The sequence below is a fragment of the Ylistrum balloti genome, unplaced genomic scaffold (genome assembly GCF_031769215.1).
Source record: "Ylistrum balloti isolate Yb309-2 unplaced genomic scaffold, AGI_CSIRO_Ybal_v1 Utg369936, whole genome shotgun sequence".
In the NCBI taxonomy this organism is placed as follows: Eukaryota; Metazoa; Mollusca; class Bivalvia; order Pectinida; family Pectinidae; genus Ylistrum; species Ylistrum balloti.
The window spans coordinates 214,406-230,113 of NW_026782046.1; the positions used below are offsets into that span (position 1 = coordinate 214,406).

The following is a 15,708-nucleotide window of genomic DNA, read 5'->3' on the forward strand; positions in this document are numbered from 1 at the left end:
ATAAAGTCATTATTATTGAACTAAAACGTATATCATCTGATGCATTGCTCTGAAATTTTATTGTCAATAGAATGAAATAGCCACAAGTAAAAACAATTCAAACTAACAGAGAAAAAAAGTGTCAAGATCCCTGTGTAAATATCCATTCTGCGTTGAACATTGGATAGCACATTGAAAATTGCTACCACTGAATACAACAATCTTAATATCATATAAACGTAGCATTTATGTAAATAAATATTCCTTCACCATAAATTAATGAGTTTTAGAAACACAGTTGAAAAAATATAATCTCAACGTGAACATGTTAGTATGTTTTAGATTTAAAAAAAACATGAGTGAAATAAGGAACTTCAATAAACCCTGTATTTCGATTCTGAGGTGATGGACTTTTCCAATAAAACCACAAATTACATTTTGAGATAGCAAATTTTAAAAAAAGAAAACCAATCACTTGAATGGTCTCTTTTCTCATTATTAGAGTATAAGTACTAAAAAATAGGGGACGTCAACTTCTCAAAAAGAACACAACATAAAATAAAAAAATTCTAAAATCTTAGCTCGTTCAATTCAATTAAATTCATTATGATGTAGTAGTGATGTTCATATAAAAGACGATTTTATTGTTTCGATTAAGAAATGTTCACTAAAATGATGCCTTGCTTACATTATACATCAAAAAGCCTTCTAAGCGGTTACTTTCGCGGGTAAAAATGTTCCCGATTACCATAAAAACCGAGAGGATCGAATTTCCACGAATATCCTAAGCTTAGCATGAAGAGATGCTCACAATACTGAATGCATAATATGATTCAAATGCTTAAATACCTGAATAAACCTTGGCAACAAGCAGTCCGTACATAGATGTAAATATATTGCGAACAATATTTCTATGCGTCTTAATATTTCACGGATTAAATCTTCCCAATCACGTCAATAGCGAAAAAATCCTCCTCGCCAAAATACCGACTATACGGTTTAATAGAAATGTCATGACAAATGACACATTCCCGAATCCCGAATGGGAAAATGTTTCTACAAAGAAGGGAAGTGTTTCACCATCCGGTTTCAAAATTATTCCAATTAGCTACTCATATGAATCTATTCATACCCTGAATTCCCGAAATTTTGAAGCAATACCTGATTTCTTACATCATGGCTATATTATCACAGCTAACACAACATACTGTTTATAAAAGTAGGTCAAAGACAACATGATATCGCCATATTGTTTTGGAATATCGTTGCAAACCTACGTGTTAATTCATTTGTCGTATAATAATCATGTCAAACAAAATATGATAATGTGAAGTATAAATTTTGTTCTGAATAAAAAGAATGGTGTTTTATTCTAGACAGGGCCAACCATTGCAACGTTACAACGTGTAATCGGTACACTTTGTACTGAACTTAAGCAAACTAAAAACACATCTCTGCTTAATATGTGTACAGGTGAAAAAAAACTTTAAAAAATACAGTCTGCTCTGCAAACATCTAGTGGCTGTGCATGGTAATGAAAAAGGAATCTAACGGGAAAATATTCTTCTGGCAAACAGCAAATCCTACATCCCCGATCGTATGCATTCTACTGTCACCAAACGTGCACCATCACCATACAATTAATCCAGGTTTTCTCTTGTCCTCATTATCATGATACTGTAAACATTTAAGTGGGTAATTTGTTAAAGTACACGTATATCGAGTTATTATAGTAATATTGCTTTCTATTTAAGAAATCAGAATGCTTTAATGAACGCAGAAGACACTAGCCTAGCCCTTGATAATAATACATAGCACTACATTTTTTAGTACAAGTTGAGAAAACTTGGACGTAGCAACATCAAGGAGTTGTCTTCAATGTGTATATGAACCTGACACGTTGAGGATGTATAACTCTAACAAACTACAAACTAGCTTGTTTTAGTCACATATGTGTCTTGTTCAGTTCTGCACTTTCTATTATATTTACATCGTTGAGCTTTGTGTCCACACCACCGTTTCCGTTCTCACTCGCGACAGCGCCCGTAGCCCCAGTATTGTCCCTATTAGCTCCGTCCTCTTCATCATTACAGTAAATTTCTTCAGTAGTGCGGTAGGCAAAACGTGCCAACAAAGAGAAGAGGAACATCTCCATTATCAGCAGAAAATGATTCACTCCTTCAAGAAAAACAAATATACAAGAGTTTACCAGCAATATTATAAACTTCTATTATATTAGTAACGTTGTTAAGTTTTACGCCATTTAGCGAAATTCATATGAAGATATATAAGGTAAATGGTGTGGCTTTATCGCTGGTTCAAATTTTCGATGCTTTATTAAATGTTTGGTGTCCAAAGGTTTTAGTGAAACGCGTGGTAATTTTCTCTCGCATAGTCATTCAGCTTGATATATATATATATGTCAACTGAGATAAATTGTTGAATGCAATTTCAAACCACGTTTCTTCGCAATTTCTTCATATTCCAAAAAGAAAAACCGAAAAAAAAAAAAAAAAAACGAACAAATCCAGAACCCTTGGAGCATATAAACTTTTGAGGTATGTTTTGATCTTTTTTTAAGATGATTAATTCAGAGCCCGCCTACCTTTTTGCATCTAAAGACAAGTAAATTGTAACCAAATTTTGATACGGAACTCACGTGAGGCTCTTACTGGCGATCCAATGGTATTGGAGCATTCTGGAATACCTGCTCTACCAAGAAATCCTGTGATGAAGCTTTGGATATTCATAAATATTAAAGTTCCTTGTAGGGAAATAAACTTGAGTGTCAGGCGATATGTCCTAAGCTTCTCTCTGGTAGCTCGAAATGTTATCATCAATCCGTAAATCGCTAACAGTGTTGATGCAGTATTCACAAGATTGAAATATGAAGCTGGGTTGGTAAAGTCCGTCTGTTAAACAAGCATACTTGTGATTGTATTTTCATGCAAGTGTACCAACTCCTCAAATCATAATATGTTCCTGTCCCCTTTTCTAAAATCCAATTAAGTGACTTTGTAATATTATCCTTGCAATATTAAATTATCCCATTTACATGGCAAGATGTTGCTGTTTCAAAACTTAAAGCAAATTCTATAAAACACTCAGAGATTGATTCTGAGATTTATTCAGCTCCTTAACATCTGCAAATAAAATGAAAATAATGGATCCAGGAGGCTAATATTTTTTAACAAAAGTCAACATTTTATTCTATAAAAAAATTCTATAAAACACTCAGACATTGATTCTGAGATTAATACAGTTCCTTAACATCTGAAAATAAAATGAAAATAAATGGATCCAGGAGGCTAATATTTTTTAACAAAGTTAACATTTTATTACGTGTAACGAAATCATCATTAAGATATTAATTGATACAACTACTTTTCGTCCGTGAAATCAAGGCTGACATCTCCTGTTTGGTAAGATTACGATTCGGGATAATCTTTCTGTCAAATTCACAAAAAGTATTAAAAGAAGATACCTACTTGTTGCTGAAGAGAGTACTTTCCATCTGACCATAAAACTGAAAGTATGAACAATAACAAAGGTCGCAGGATGGCTACCTGCAACACTAATCCCTTAACTACCGTCATCGAACGTCTGTTAAAGTAGAAAAATGACATAAGTTTAACCTAATTGTCTGTGAAACAAAGGAAGCCATAATGAGTTGTCATTATACTCCTGTTTCAAGGCGTTTTATTTTAATGTGTTGTATGAGATAGTACATTGTTTTCTCCGAATGAGGAAATCATAATGAAAAATATCAAATGCAATCATATCTGAATACATGTATATAATTAGGAGTGTCACATTTGATCATATCGTAAAATCATGGAAGATAAATTTATACATAATTGATATATCCATCTTATCAGTAGTATGAAATTAATTGTTGATTTCTAACGCAATGCATCCGTTGTAACTACAAATGTTACTGTAACTTGTTGTTTTGGTCTTATGAAATTCACGATAAAACTTAACCTATATAAGGAAAAAGCATTGTAAGCGGTAACGAAAATAAAGGAGAGAAACTAAAATTATTTCAATTATTTATTTTGAGATTAAAATAATTAACTTTGTGATTTGATTTATTTACCTTGTGAAAGGATAGGATTTCAAACAAAAACAACAACAACATAAAGGTCCGGTCCTGAAGGAAATCATTTCATCTGTGTATTCACAAAGCATCTTCTTCAATCCCCCGAAATATTCTATTACCAAATTTACGAAGATGAAGATGCAAAATGACAAATATCTGAAAGCAAAGACATGCAGTTAAAAGTTTAATATTTTCATTGTATGGACATAACTTTACCACCATAGCAATCGATTAATATGATCGTCTCGTTTAAGTCTCAACAGATCTCAAGATTCTCTCTAGCTGGTTATATTGCTAAGACGATGATGATTATTATTGTGTTAACTTATTGGTTGATAACTTCAGTGTGATTTGCTTAGTTTGTTGTGTAGATTACTATTACATATTATTATAAATTTGGGAGGCAACATGGGAAGACTCATTTACAGGATTATACAGGTTACAAAGGCCTTGCAAGTCCTTTAACTGAACTTTGCGTCTTGTCTTTAAATAACAAGAAATTTATTGACTATGTCCTTCGTATACACACTCCAGAACTGAAAATCATGGACATGAAAGACTCTTCTACATCAGCCGTTTACCTCGACATTTTTGTACAACGCAAGCAATATGGACAGATTTCCACCAAGCTGTAAGATAAGCGTGATAATTTCAATTCCTCTATTGTTGATTTTCCATTTCAAAATAGAAACAAATCTGCTAGCCTGTTCTGTGGTGTTTACATGTTGCAGATGACTGGATATTCAAGTGCTGATTCCCATTATCACGGATTTCCCTAAAAGATACCGACTAGGTTTCGAGAGTGATGAAAGACGGAGGCTTCGGGTTTGAGGAAGATGAAGTTTCATGTTTGTCAAATTATCTAATCGGGAACTATTCTATCTCTTAGTGCGATATGAAGTTGGACGAAATTGATGCACATTAGTTTGACTGGTGGTTCCAATGTAGCTAACCTTGTTCCCTCGGAACATGACATTTCTTACCTGGAGTGACCAAAATCTGTATGGATGGTGTCGTCGAGAAAGCAGACAAGCTTACCCTTTGAGAACACCTGGTATTGTTCTCCTTGTACCTTTCCACGGGTTTCCATGAAAATATTTCTTTATTCTATGGTTGACACTTGTGTTTGAAATAATGGAACTTAAATTTACATTCTGTTGACATGTCGATATTTTTTTATTGTATGAGTATACGAGTGTTGGAGACGCCTAGCATAGACTACAATGTAGGTATATCGCGCATAATACTTACATACTAGATACAAACTCGCCGATCAAAGTCGAAGTCGGAACCAAAATAGATAACAATGAGGCAAACGACACAATCTGGAAGAGAAATAAATAAATAAAAAAATTAATCAGTCCAAACATTCCGAATTTTATATAAACGTACAAGATTTACTGCACGTGGAATAACATTTCATTAAGTTTTGATTGAATGACAGGAAGAAACTGGCACTGACGGAAATAAGTAGTAGTTCATGGTTTTTGTTTTTTGTAATAATCTCATTTTAATGTGGATTTCAATTTCACACACCAATTTATTATTTAGTGATTACTCATAATGATTTAAAATATTGTTATGTACTTTTCGATGTATTTTGTAGTAACTTTTGAAAAGAAATACCATACATCTCAATCACTCATTGTGTAACCTTAATCTTTCCTATCTAAGGCCTTTCTACTGTTAAATCTTAAGTTAATGAGAAACAGTAGTTTCATGAATTAAATGTTTTCATGTTTTTGTAAGGAACATGCATGCGCATTGTATTAACGAATATGAGATAAGAGTTATAAACGCTAAAAAAACAAAAAACAAAAACACACACACACACACACAAAAGCCCACCAAGACATTGAATCCAGGACTTGAATTTCTCTTTCAAAACAACAATAAAAGTATGTGTTATATATATATTACATTATTATAAATTACGTACTGGATAAAGTGCTAACAATAAGATAGTCTTTGTTCGCTTGGAAGCCTCGTGACAATGGTGGAACAGGAACCATAACTCCTCCGCAAACAGACCGATCGTGATACAAGTGATGACAATGTCTATGGCTGTCAGAACAAGAACAGTTGTATCGGACGAAAGTACTGGAAAACAAAACATCAACCAATCACAGATATTTATTACCAAACAATCACCCTAAATACAAAATTACCAACCAATCACAGTAAGTAGCTATCAACCAATCACAGTCATAAATTATCAATCAACCGTCGCAAGTAGGAAATTATTAGCCAATCAGCGTAAGAATTTGCTCATCCAATAACTATGACTATTTTCGCCAACCTATCACTTTACTGCTTAAATATCTTAACATTTGTTTCGAATCATTATGTTGAAACTTTTTGATAATGTTAAAACTTCACTATTTTTTCATTATTTTAAAAACTTCATTACATCTCTTTATTCGGTAGTCTTTTTTTTTTTTTTTTTTTTTGATTTTGTGATTGATAAAGGCTATTATTCACATCCAACATGATTATTGTGGAAGTGTGTGTAACAGTTTTAAGAGTGTGTCATGGACAAAAGATATCACATTGGATTAATAACACAGGAATTCCTTAATTATTTAATTAATTATCATAAAAAATTCTATCTAAGAAGAAACATTCAGCAGAATCACGTAATCACAATATTACTTCACAATTCCATTTTAACACTACAAACATCTATTCTGTTTCATTTATCAATATTCAAATAGTGAAGATATTTTCTTGAACAAAGCATTTCCTGATAAGCAATCAAAATTGGTAATGAGATCAAACATCTTAGTAGTTTTTTTTTTTTCATTTTTTTCTTGTTTCAAGATAAAATGTGAACTTGTGAAACACGTCTTAAGGTGAAAATCTGTTGCGTTGTACTTTATCTTAGGATAGCACATACATCTATAGAGGACGTCAGTTGTCGGGAATTCCTTGGAACAGTTCATCTCTTCGAATGAGTAAATATCTCACCTACAAATATAAACAAAAATCATATCTGAAAAATAATCGTCAATGAGTTCACTTCCGTATTATCAAATATCCTAACTTCATAGATCCAGGGAAAGCTTTATCTTTCGTTTCCATACGAATGGAAAACTGTGCGCAAATACGAAACTAAACTTCTTGTACAAAGCTGGCAAATAAAAAAAAGAACGTAGTCTACCGGTACATCTCGGCCACATTCTACACGAGGAATTGTTTACTTAAAAATAAGAAACTTTATTGGGAAAATGTGAAATGCTACTATCCTCGGAGTGTGACATACACGCCGAAAAGATTATCGAGACACCGAAATTCACACCACCACTCTCGATTTGGTTTTATAACTTTTTATTTGTTTTATGTTCTTTGTATGTTATGTGATTTATGTGGTGTTTGGGTCTTGATAAAGAGGCAGGTTGCCTCGAAAATTTGACAATTCGCTTGTCCGTACTGTTGCCATTATTTTATTGATAATATATTTATTCCAATAATACGCATTCAACGAATATTTGTTTGTTAGGTTCCAATACCAATATTGGACTACGCCGTCGATATATATAAACACATCTCCCAAATACACATCACTCAAAACACCACTTCCATAACCAAGCACACTCTTACTATATTATTATTTACATTCACTTAAGTAAATTTCCTAGTCATCGAAAATAGTGAACTAAGTTTTTCATCAGATGTGATCAAAACAACATCTGACACGTCCATGGATGTTCTAAAGCCTTCCCAGTGACGATAGCTGTTCTAGTCACAATAATCCACCATAAAATGATCTGCTCTCATACAGACAATATACAGCTGCCCTAACAGGGTCATCTATGTCCCTGCTTGCCCACAAAGGACATCCATCACCTCCATCAACACTCAGGACAATCAACAGAACAGACATCTGAAATTACATGGTTGCCCCCTTCAGATTATGACAAATAAAGCTGTCCACACAGGACCGCGTACAATAGGAACTGCCCACACAGGACTGTATAAACGGCCATCTTGCCCAAAAAGGGACTAACAATATATATAGTTTTCTTGTCCACACAGGAAAACATCTAAGGTATATCTATGGTAACAATGTCCTCGCCATCATGGGTTAGAACTGGGACGACACAAATATGACTATATCTAACTATTGTGTCCGGTTATAACACACATATATATATACATATAGCTAAATTACATATTTACAATTCAGTTACCCAATATTTTGCATATCATGACCAAACGAAATGAGAATTTCTTTTAAGTTTAATTACCAGTACTGAGATCTCTCTCACTCCATATATAGTATATACATTATATGTACATAACTACTACAAGTTATATAACTCTCCATCCTGTGTTGATGTATATTGCTAAATATTCTTGTGAAAGGGCTTAAGTTTGATAACTTGTGCCAAGTCTCACTGTATATATTTGATACAAGTAAAACACGTTTAAAACTAAACGAAGGTACCATGCATTCTATTTAAATACCTTACATGTCTACAGTCACACAAGTTCGTGAAACGTTCACCTTTTATGTGCGTGTAATGTATGATTAACTAGATAATACTGTGTTTATATACAGGTGTACCGGTGACCTTTCAGTAGTTTATAGCCCAAGTTTGTATTACACACTGTCGTGGTTTTACGATAGCGATATATACATATCTACAGTGTCCAGTTAATGCATGCCGCGGGATACACAAGGTATGTTCCTGGGTCGCTTAGGCAACCGAAAACTGAAAACGCTAGCCTCAATTCAGACGAAACGTTTTGTTTGTTATAATACACAGGGGGCTAACTCAATGAAAAATGGTATTAATCAAACTTTTTTCAGCAGGTGAACTGGCAACAAAACTAATACATGCCTTTTTTTTCCAAAAAAATATTATTTGAAAAAGTAGGGGGAAATCTTGGAATGGATCTTCTTATGTATCATCCCTCGATTTTTTAGTGCTTTTTTCAAAATAATTTCTTTTTTCTGACAGATATCTCGTCGTGTCTGAGATTGTTGCCAGTTTAGCTTCTAAAAAAGTAAGCGTTACAATAAAAGATATTTTTCATTGAGTTAACACTATGCATTTTACAATCCAGTCTTTTCGCCTATTACTGTCGACAGGGACGTATAATACAGTACTGCTATCGATATGGAGATCATAAAGATATCAGGTTATGGCTAAACCAACATCTTAGTTCATAAATTGGACCAGTTGCATATCTTATGTTATTTCAGGATGTTTATGTTGACAAGACAACAAAACATGCATGCATGCTGTCTCTAGAACCGTAACACGTGTGTACCCATGTGTGACGACGGCGGGTCACAACATTTCCTAAGTTTACAACTACTTATACATGTTTACAAACAACGTGTAATTGAAGCCATATCTCTTCATCTTATCAAATACAATGTATACTTATCATATCAATTGTTTCACATGCGAAGGCTGAATCAGTTCATACTTACAAGTTTCCAAATACATGCACTATTGAGTTACCGCGTCAAATTCCTTCCATGAAAGTAGGCATAAATGTGTGTGTATAGATGAGTGTACATGTGGTTGTGGGACAGTCCGAAGTCATGTGACCGGTCAACACAGTCAGAAATGTCTCTGTCACAGTGGACCCGCATATTTTGACAAACTTTAGAAAGAGTTGTCTCCCTTACACCATACACGTGTACAACCAGGATTTCATTTCAACTTCCGCCTTTTTCACAACAAAGATGGCGGGTGACATCAAGCTGAGAAATTTGTCACAAAAAGCGCACGTTACCATCGTTGCAATATTCATGTTCGTTGTTTGTCAGAACAATTTTGAATTTGGACTCGGATTTATTGAAATTGCGTCAAAGTCGGTGTTATCAGGAGGTAAGTGATTGCCAGTTCAGTTGCTACGGACGCTAGAAAAGTAGACGGTGAAGCATCTAATCGTGTTGGGTTACTATGAAGCTGAAACTAAACAAGACACTTCGTCAGTCGTCAACAGGTTCTAGTCTAACTATCAAATCCATCTGTAATATTTGCAGACGGGATCAGTGCCCGTTCTGAATACATATCTATTCATGATTTTGTGGAAGTTTGACTTCATTATTGTTCTGTACCAACATGTAGATAGTCTTTAAAAGTTGTATGTATAGTACGGTACCAAGGGTTTCAGAACAAGAATATTTGTTACAATTTTTTTAAACACCCCATTTTTTCAAAGACAAAGTATGGATTATGTGTGTAGTGGGGAGGAGTGGGGTGGGGGTTCCAGGATTAGTATTATCCATCTGGTGGTTCTATTCAAATTTCAATGTCCAATTTCTGTTAACTTACATATATACAGATATTTTTTTTACAATATTTTTTTCAGAATGTGAAGATTATAATGGAAATTTCATGGCAGATTTGGATGAAACAAAATCATCAATTGGGGCTTGTGATGCTAAAATCTGTCACAGAAAGACAACTGGAAACTATTTTGTAACGCTTAGGTAAAAAAAACATCCTTTTCTGACCAAATCAAAGGTTTAAAAATGAAAACATAGTCCATAAAAACAAGAAAAATCTAGAGGTACTGTAAATAATAGAAAGACAATTTACTACTGAGTTTTATTTTTTCTCAAATGGTATTCATGAATAATTTCTGATGTTTGCAGAACTGATTTAAATGCCAAATCATGTCATACAGTAGTTGACATAATCTTAGACAACTTTGAGCTCAGTTACATACATGATATGGCCTATACTTTGAGTATGAGTGATTCATAAATCTATTTTATCATATTCTGTTGTCAATTATTACTTAACAAAATGATGGAAAATGGATGCAGGGTTTTTTTTTTTTTTAATTTTTATTTTGTGTTTGTTTTGAATCTGCACCTGTGTTACAATTATATCACTCCACTCTGTACTGATTCCATAAAGCTGCCATCCGGATACCCCAGACCTGGACAATGGAAACTGTTGGATAGTACAGGACACTGGTGCAATCTTTCCAAACTGTTGTCCCACAGTATCCTGTGGAAATGGGACAGCGCCCACTACTGTCGACCCTAACTGTACGTATAACAGTATTCTTTTCAGGTTTTTTTGAGTGTTGGTGCCTGTTGGACCCTACCTGTGACTTTGATGTCACAAATATGATTTCCTTTCTAATGTCAACCCTATCTAGGAGTATGAAATCATCAATCTGGTCCCCTTTCTACAGTTGACCCTATCTGGCAGTATGACATCATTTGTCTTGTCTCCTTCCAACTTTCCACTCTACCTGTAAGTATATACATGAATAACACAATTAGTCTTGTACCCCACCCCAGTCCCCTCTTTACTGTCAACCTGAAATGTGAGTATGATTTCATCAATTTTGCCCCAACTTTACTGTCAACCCTATATGTGAGTATGATTTCATCAATTTGCCCCCACTTTACTGTCAACCCTAACTGTGAGTATGATTTCATCAATTTAGCCCCCAATTTACTGTCAACCCTAACTTTGAGTATGATTTCATCAATTTGCCCCCACTTTACTGTCAACCCTAACTGTGAGTATGACTTTATCAATTTAGCTCCCACTTTACTGTCAACTCTAACTGTGAGTATGATTTCATCAATTTGCCCCCACTTTACTGTCAACCCTAACTGTGAGTATGATTTCATCAATTTAGCCCCCACTTTACTGTCAACCCTAACTTTGAGTATGATTTCATCAATTTAGCTCCCCCTTTACTGTCAACCCTATATGTGAGTATGATTTCATCAATTTAGCTCCCACTTTACTGTCAACTTTAACTGTGAGTATGATTTCATCAATTTGCCCCCACTTTACTGTCAACCCTAACAGTGAGTATGATTTCATGAATTTAGCCCCCACTTTACTGTCAACCCTAACTGTGAGTATGACTTTATCAATTTAGCTCCCCCTTTACTGTCAACCCTAACTTTGAGTATGATTTCATCAATTTAGCTCCCCCTTTACTGTCAACCCTAACTTTGAGTATGATTTCATCAATTTGCCCCCACTTTACTGTCAACCCTAACTGTGAGTATGATTTCATCAATTTAGCTCCCCTTTTACTGTCAACCCTAACTGTGAGTATGATTTCATCAATTTAGCTCCCACTTTACTGTCAACTTTAACTGTGAGTATGATTTCATCAATTTGCCCCCACTTTACTGTCAACCCTAACAGTGAGTATGATTTCATGAATTTAGCCCCCACTTTACTGTCAACCCTAACTGTGAGTATGACTTTATCAATTTAGCTCCCCCTTTACTGTCAACCCTAACTTTGAGTATGATTTCATCAATTTAGCTCCCCCTTTACTGTCAACCCTAACTTTGAGTATGATTTCATCAATTTGCCCCCACTTTACTGTCAACCCTAACTGTGAGTATGATTTCATCAATTTAGCTCCCCTTTTACTGTCAACCCTAACTGTGAGTATGATTTCATCAATTTAGCTCCCACTTTACTGTCAACTCTAACTGTGAGTATGATTTCTTCAATTTAGCCCCCACTTTACTGTCAACCCTAACTTTGAGTATGATTTCTTCAATTTAGCTCCCACTTTACTGTCAACCCTAACTTTGAGTATGATTTCATCAATTTGCCCCCACTTTACTGTCAACCCTAACTTTGAGTATGATTTCATCAATTTTCCCCCACTTTACTGTCAACCGTAACTGTGAGTTTGATTTCATCAATTTAACCCCCACTTTACTATCAACCCTAACTGTGAGTATGATTTCATCAATTTAGCTCCCCCTTTACTGTCAACCCTAACTTTGAGTATGATTTCATCAATTTGCCCCCACTTTACTGTCAACCCTAACTTTGAGTATGATTTCATCAATTTGCCCCCACTTTACTGTCAACCCTAACTGTGAGTATGATTTCGTCAATTTAGCCCCCACTTTACTGTCAACTCTAACTGTGAGTATGATTTCATCAATTTTGCCCCCACTTTACTGTCAACCCTAACTGTGAGTATGATTTCATCAATTTGCCCCCACTTTACTGTAAACCCTAACTTTGAGTATGATTTCATCAATTTGCCCCCACTTTACTGTCAACCCTAACTTTGAGTATGATTTCATCAATTTGCCCCCACTTTACTGTCAACCCTAACTGTGAGTATGATTTCGTCAATTTAGCCCCCACTTTACTGTCAACCCTAACTTTGAGTATGATTTCATCAATTTGCCCCCACTTTACTGTCAACCCTAACTGTGAGTATGATTTCATCAATTTAGCTCCCCCTTTACTGTCAACCCTGACTGTGAGTATGTTTTGTCAATTAAACCCCCACTTTACTGTCGACTCTTACTGTGAGTATGAAGTCATCAATCTATCAATACTGTTAAGATTCTATATAAGTTAAACTAGTTTTGTTTGATATTTATTTGTTAAATACTATTTTGCAGCTTGCTATGATAGACACACCACCAGATCCTGTGAAATTTGGTCAAACCTGACCAATCACTGCACTGACTTCTCAGAATACGCTATACAGAACTACACTTCAATATACTGCAGGCATACCTGTGGGTAAGTACTTATCAGCTGGATATCATGTCATCATTTTCTTGTTCTATGTGTGATATTTTGCATTGCTCATATGAGGAGATTCTTTTTGATATCTGATATTTTCTCTTTTTTATCCAACCATCATGAGATGGTTGTCTGTTCAAATCGCCCCATGTCCACGTTCCATTGTCCTTCTGTTTGCAAATAATTCTTGTCATTGCTATTTCTTGAGAAGTACTGAATGGACCTTTCTTAAATTGCATGTGTAAGTTTCCCTTGGTCCCTAGTTGTGCCCTTTTAATTTTGGGATTGATAAAAAAAAAACCAAAATAGTTGACAGGTAGCAATCTTGGATTTTTTCAATGAAGTTTGTTATCACTATTTCTTGAAAAGGAAGCGAGGGATCTCTCTCAAATTTCATGTGTAAGTTCCCCTTGGTATCTAGTTGTGTCCATTAAGTTTTGGGTCTGATCAGAAAAACAAAATGGCCAACAGATGGCCATGTTGGATTTTGACTTTGCAAGTTTGTTATGGCTATTACTTGAGAACTACTGTATAGATCTTTCTCAGATTTCATATTTGACTTTGAAATATTGTTATTGGTATTTCTGGAAAAGTGCGTGATGGATCTTTCTTGAATTTCACATGTAGGTTCCCAATGGTCCTTAGTTGCGCCAAATTGATTTTGGGAATGATCAGAAAAACAAAATGGCCTACAGATGAATATCATAGATTTTGATTTTGTTATTACTATTTCTTAAGAACTACCATATAGATCTTTCTCAAATTTCATGTGTAGGTTCCTTTAGGTCTCTAATTGTGCCTGTTTGAGTTTGGGACTGATCAGAAAAACAATATGGCCGACAGGCAGCCATCTTGAATTTTGTAAAGTGAAGGTTGTTACTGCTATTTCTTAAATGGATATCTATCAGATATGTTCCCCCTTTGGTCTCTCCTTGTGCGCATTTGATCTTGGGACTGATCAGAAGAAAGAAAATGACTTCCAGGTGGCCATTTTGTATATGGCAGGTAAAGATAGATTATCATCATCTCTGCAAAGGAATGTTCAAATATCTTATCATTGAAAACAAAATCAGAGAAGAGAAAAGAAAGGAAAAGATACAACTTTCAAAGACATTCAAAGAGCATGTAAAGATCAAACAATGCCGAGTGCCAAGATCCCCTCTCCACCCTCCTCACCCCCACACACCCACATCTACATACCCTCACACACCATCACCCACCCACCCACACACACACAAGTGTAATTGGTCACAATCATTAATATCTTTGTTTTTATTACAGAGCATGCAGTTCTGGATGACCAGACAGACAACTCAAACAACTGATCTTGTGATGTAACAGATCCTGCTTTTCAAAACAGCATTTCTTCTTCAGGTTGATTTAAAAGAGACCTTCAAAGTTAACTTCTATGATACATGACACTTGGTTTAATTTTATAATCAATTGACAGCACATTATAAAACTACACAACTACTGATGACTCATCTCAAAGTAAGGTACAGTACACAGCACACATTAATTAATTGACAGGGAATGACATCACACTAAGAAGGAACACAAAAATTGATGACATATACACAAGAATGAATTGCAAATTTCTAAAAACACAAGAACCAATGACATATAATTAAAGTTAAGGAATTGATGTCATATTCAAAAGAGTTGAAAGTGTGTTTTCAGGTAATGCTAAGGATTTGTCTCTAATTTGAAAATCATCTGATTCAAACATTCTAGGGATCGTATTTCTCAAGCAAGTACTAATCACAGGTGTTTTCTGTGTAATGTAGTAAATGAATGAATCCTCGGGATTTGACACACTGGTACTTAATGTCATAGCATTTCATAAAGTAGTATGACAAACAAATGTTTTCTTGGAAATTTCATTAAATTAATGGAAATTTCATTGAAATTAGTTACATATAGTTCTTCGAATTTTTGTTGAGTTGGGAAGGATCTTGAATTAATGGTCTAGTGACACATGTTTAGCTTTTTGTAGAGGTAGACGATGAACATTATTCGCTGGACGAATTGCTTGTAGCAGTGAGTACAAAATCTGTAGCACATATACCATTTTTATTATCATTGTTGATCAATTTGAATTCGCTGTGCGAACAT

The 15,708-nt window shown here is 34.7% G+C and overlaps 2 protein-coding genes across 2 annotated transcripts; one reads left to right on the forward strand and one right to left on the reverse strand.

Annotated features, from left to right (window-relative positions):
• Positions 1 to 1,924: 1,924 nt before the first annotated feature.
• On the reverse strand, positions 1,925 to 9,540 carry LOC132547162 (organic solute transporter subunit alpha-like). Its single transcript, XM_060210916.1, has 8 exons — positions 9,525 to 9,540; positions 6,978 to 7,048; positions 6,021 to 6,181; positions 5,333 to 5,406; positions 4,079 to 4,237; positions 3,468 to 3,582; positions 2,639 to 2,891; positions 1,925 to 2,157 (listed from the first exon to the last, which is right to left on the reverse strand). Exons 2-8 carry the CDS (start codon positions 7,021 to 7,023, stop codon positions 1,925 to 1,927), a joined length of 1,041 nt encoding a protein of 346 aa, XP_060066899.1. The 5' UTR covers positions 7,024 to 7,048; positions 9,525 to 9,540.
• A 242-nt stretch (positions 9,541 to 9,782) lies between these two features.
• On the forward strand, positions 9,783 to 14,951 carry LOC132547135 (uncharacterized). Its single transcript, XM_060210890.1, has 5 exons — positions 9,783 to 9,927; positions 10,415 to 10,535; positions 10,969 to 11,102; positions 13,467 to 13,590; positions 14,875 to 14,951. The coding sequence occupies exons 1-5, from the start codon at positions 9,783 to 9,785 to the stop codon at positions 14,891 to 14,893; spliced, it is 543 nt and encodes a 180-aa protein (XP_060066873.1). The 3' UTR covers positions 14,894 to 14,951.
• Positions 14,952 to 15,708: the final 757 nt, after the last annotated feature.

Coding starts and splice junctions, on each gene's coding strand:
- LOC132547162 (XM_060210916.1), bottom strand. CDS start 7,023: ATGAACTGTTCCAAGGAATTCCCGACAACTGACGTCCTCTATAGAT. Junction 6,182..6,977: donor AACTGACGTCCTCTATAGAT/GTATGTGCTATC, acceptor TTTGTTTTCCAG/TACTTTCGTCCGATACAACT. Junction 2,892..3,467: donor AGTACTCTCTTCAGCAACAA/GTAGGTATCTTC, acceptor CTTGTTTAACAG/ACGGACTTTACCAACCCAGC.
- LOC132547135 (XM_060210890.1), top strand. CDS start 9,783: ATGGCGGGTGACATCAAGCTGAGAAATTTGTCACAAAAAGCGCACGTT. Junction 9,928..10,414: donor AAAGTCGGTGTTATCAGGAG/GTAAGTGATTGC, acceptor TATTTTTTTCAG/AATGTGAAGATTATAATGGA. Junction 11,103..13,466: donor CACTACTGTCGACCCTAACT/GTACGTATAACA, acceptor ACTATTTTGCAG/CTTGCTATGATAGACACACC.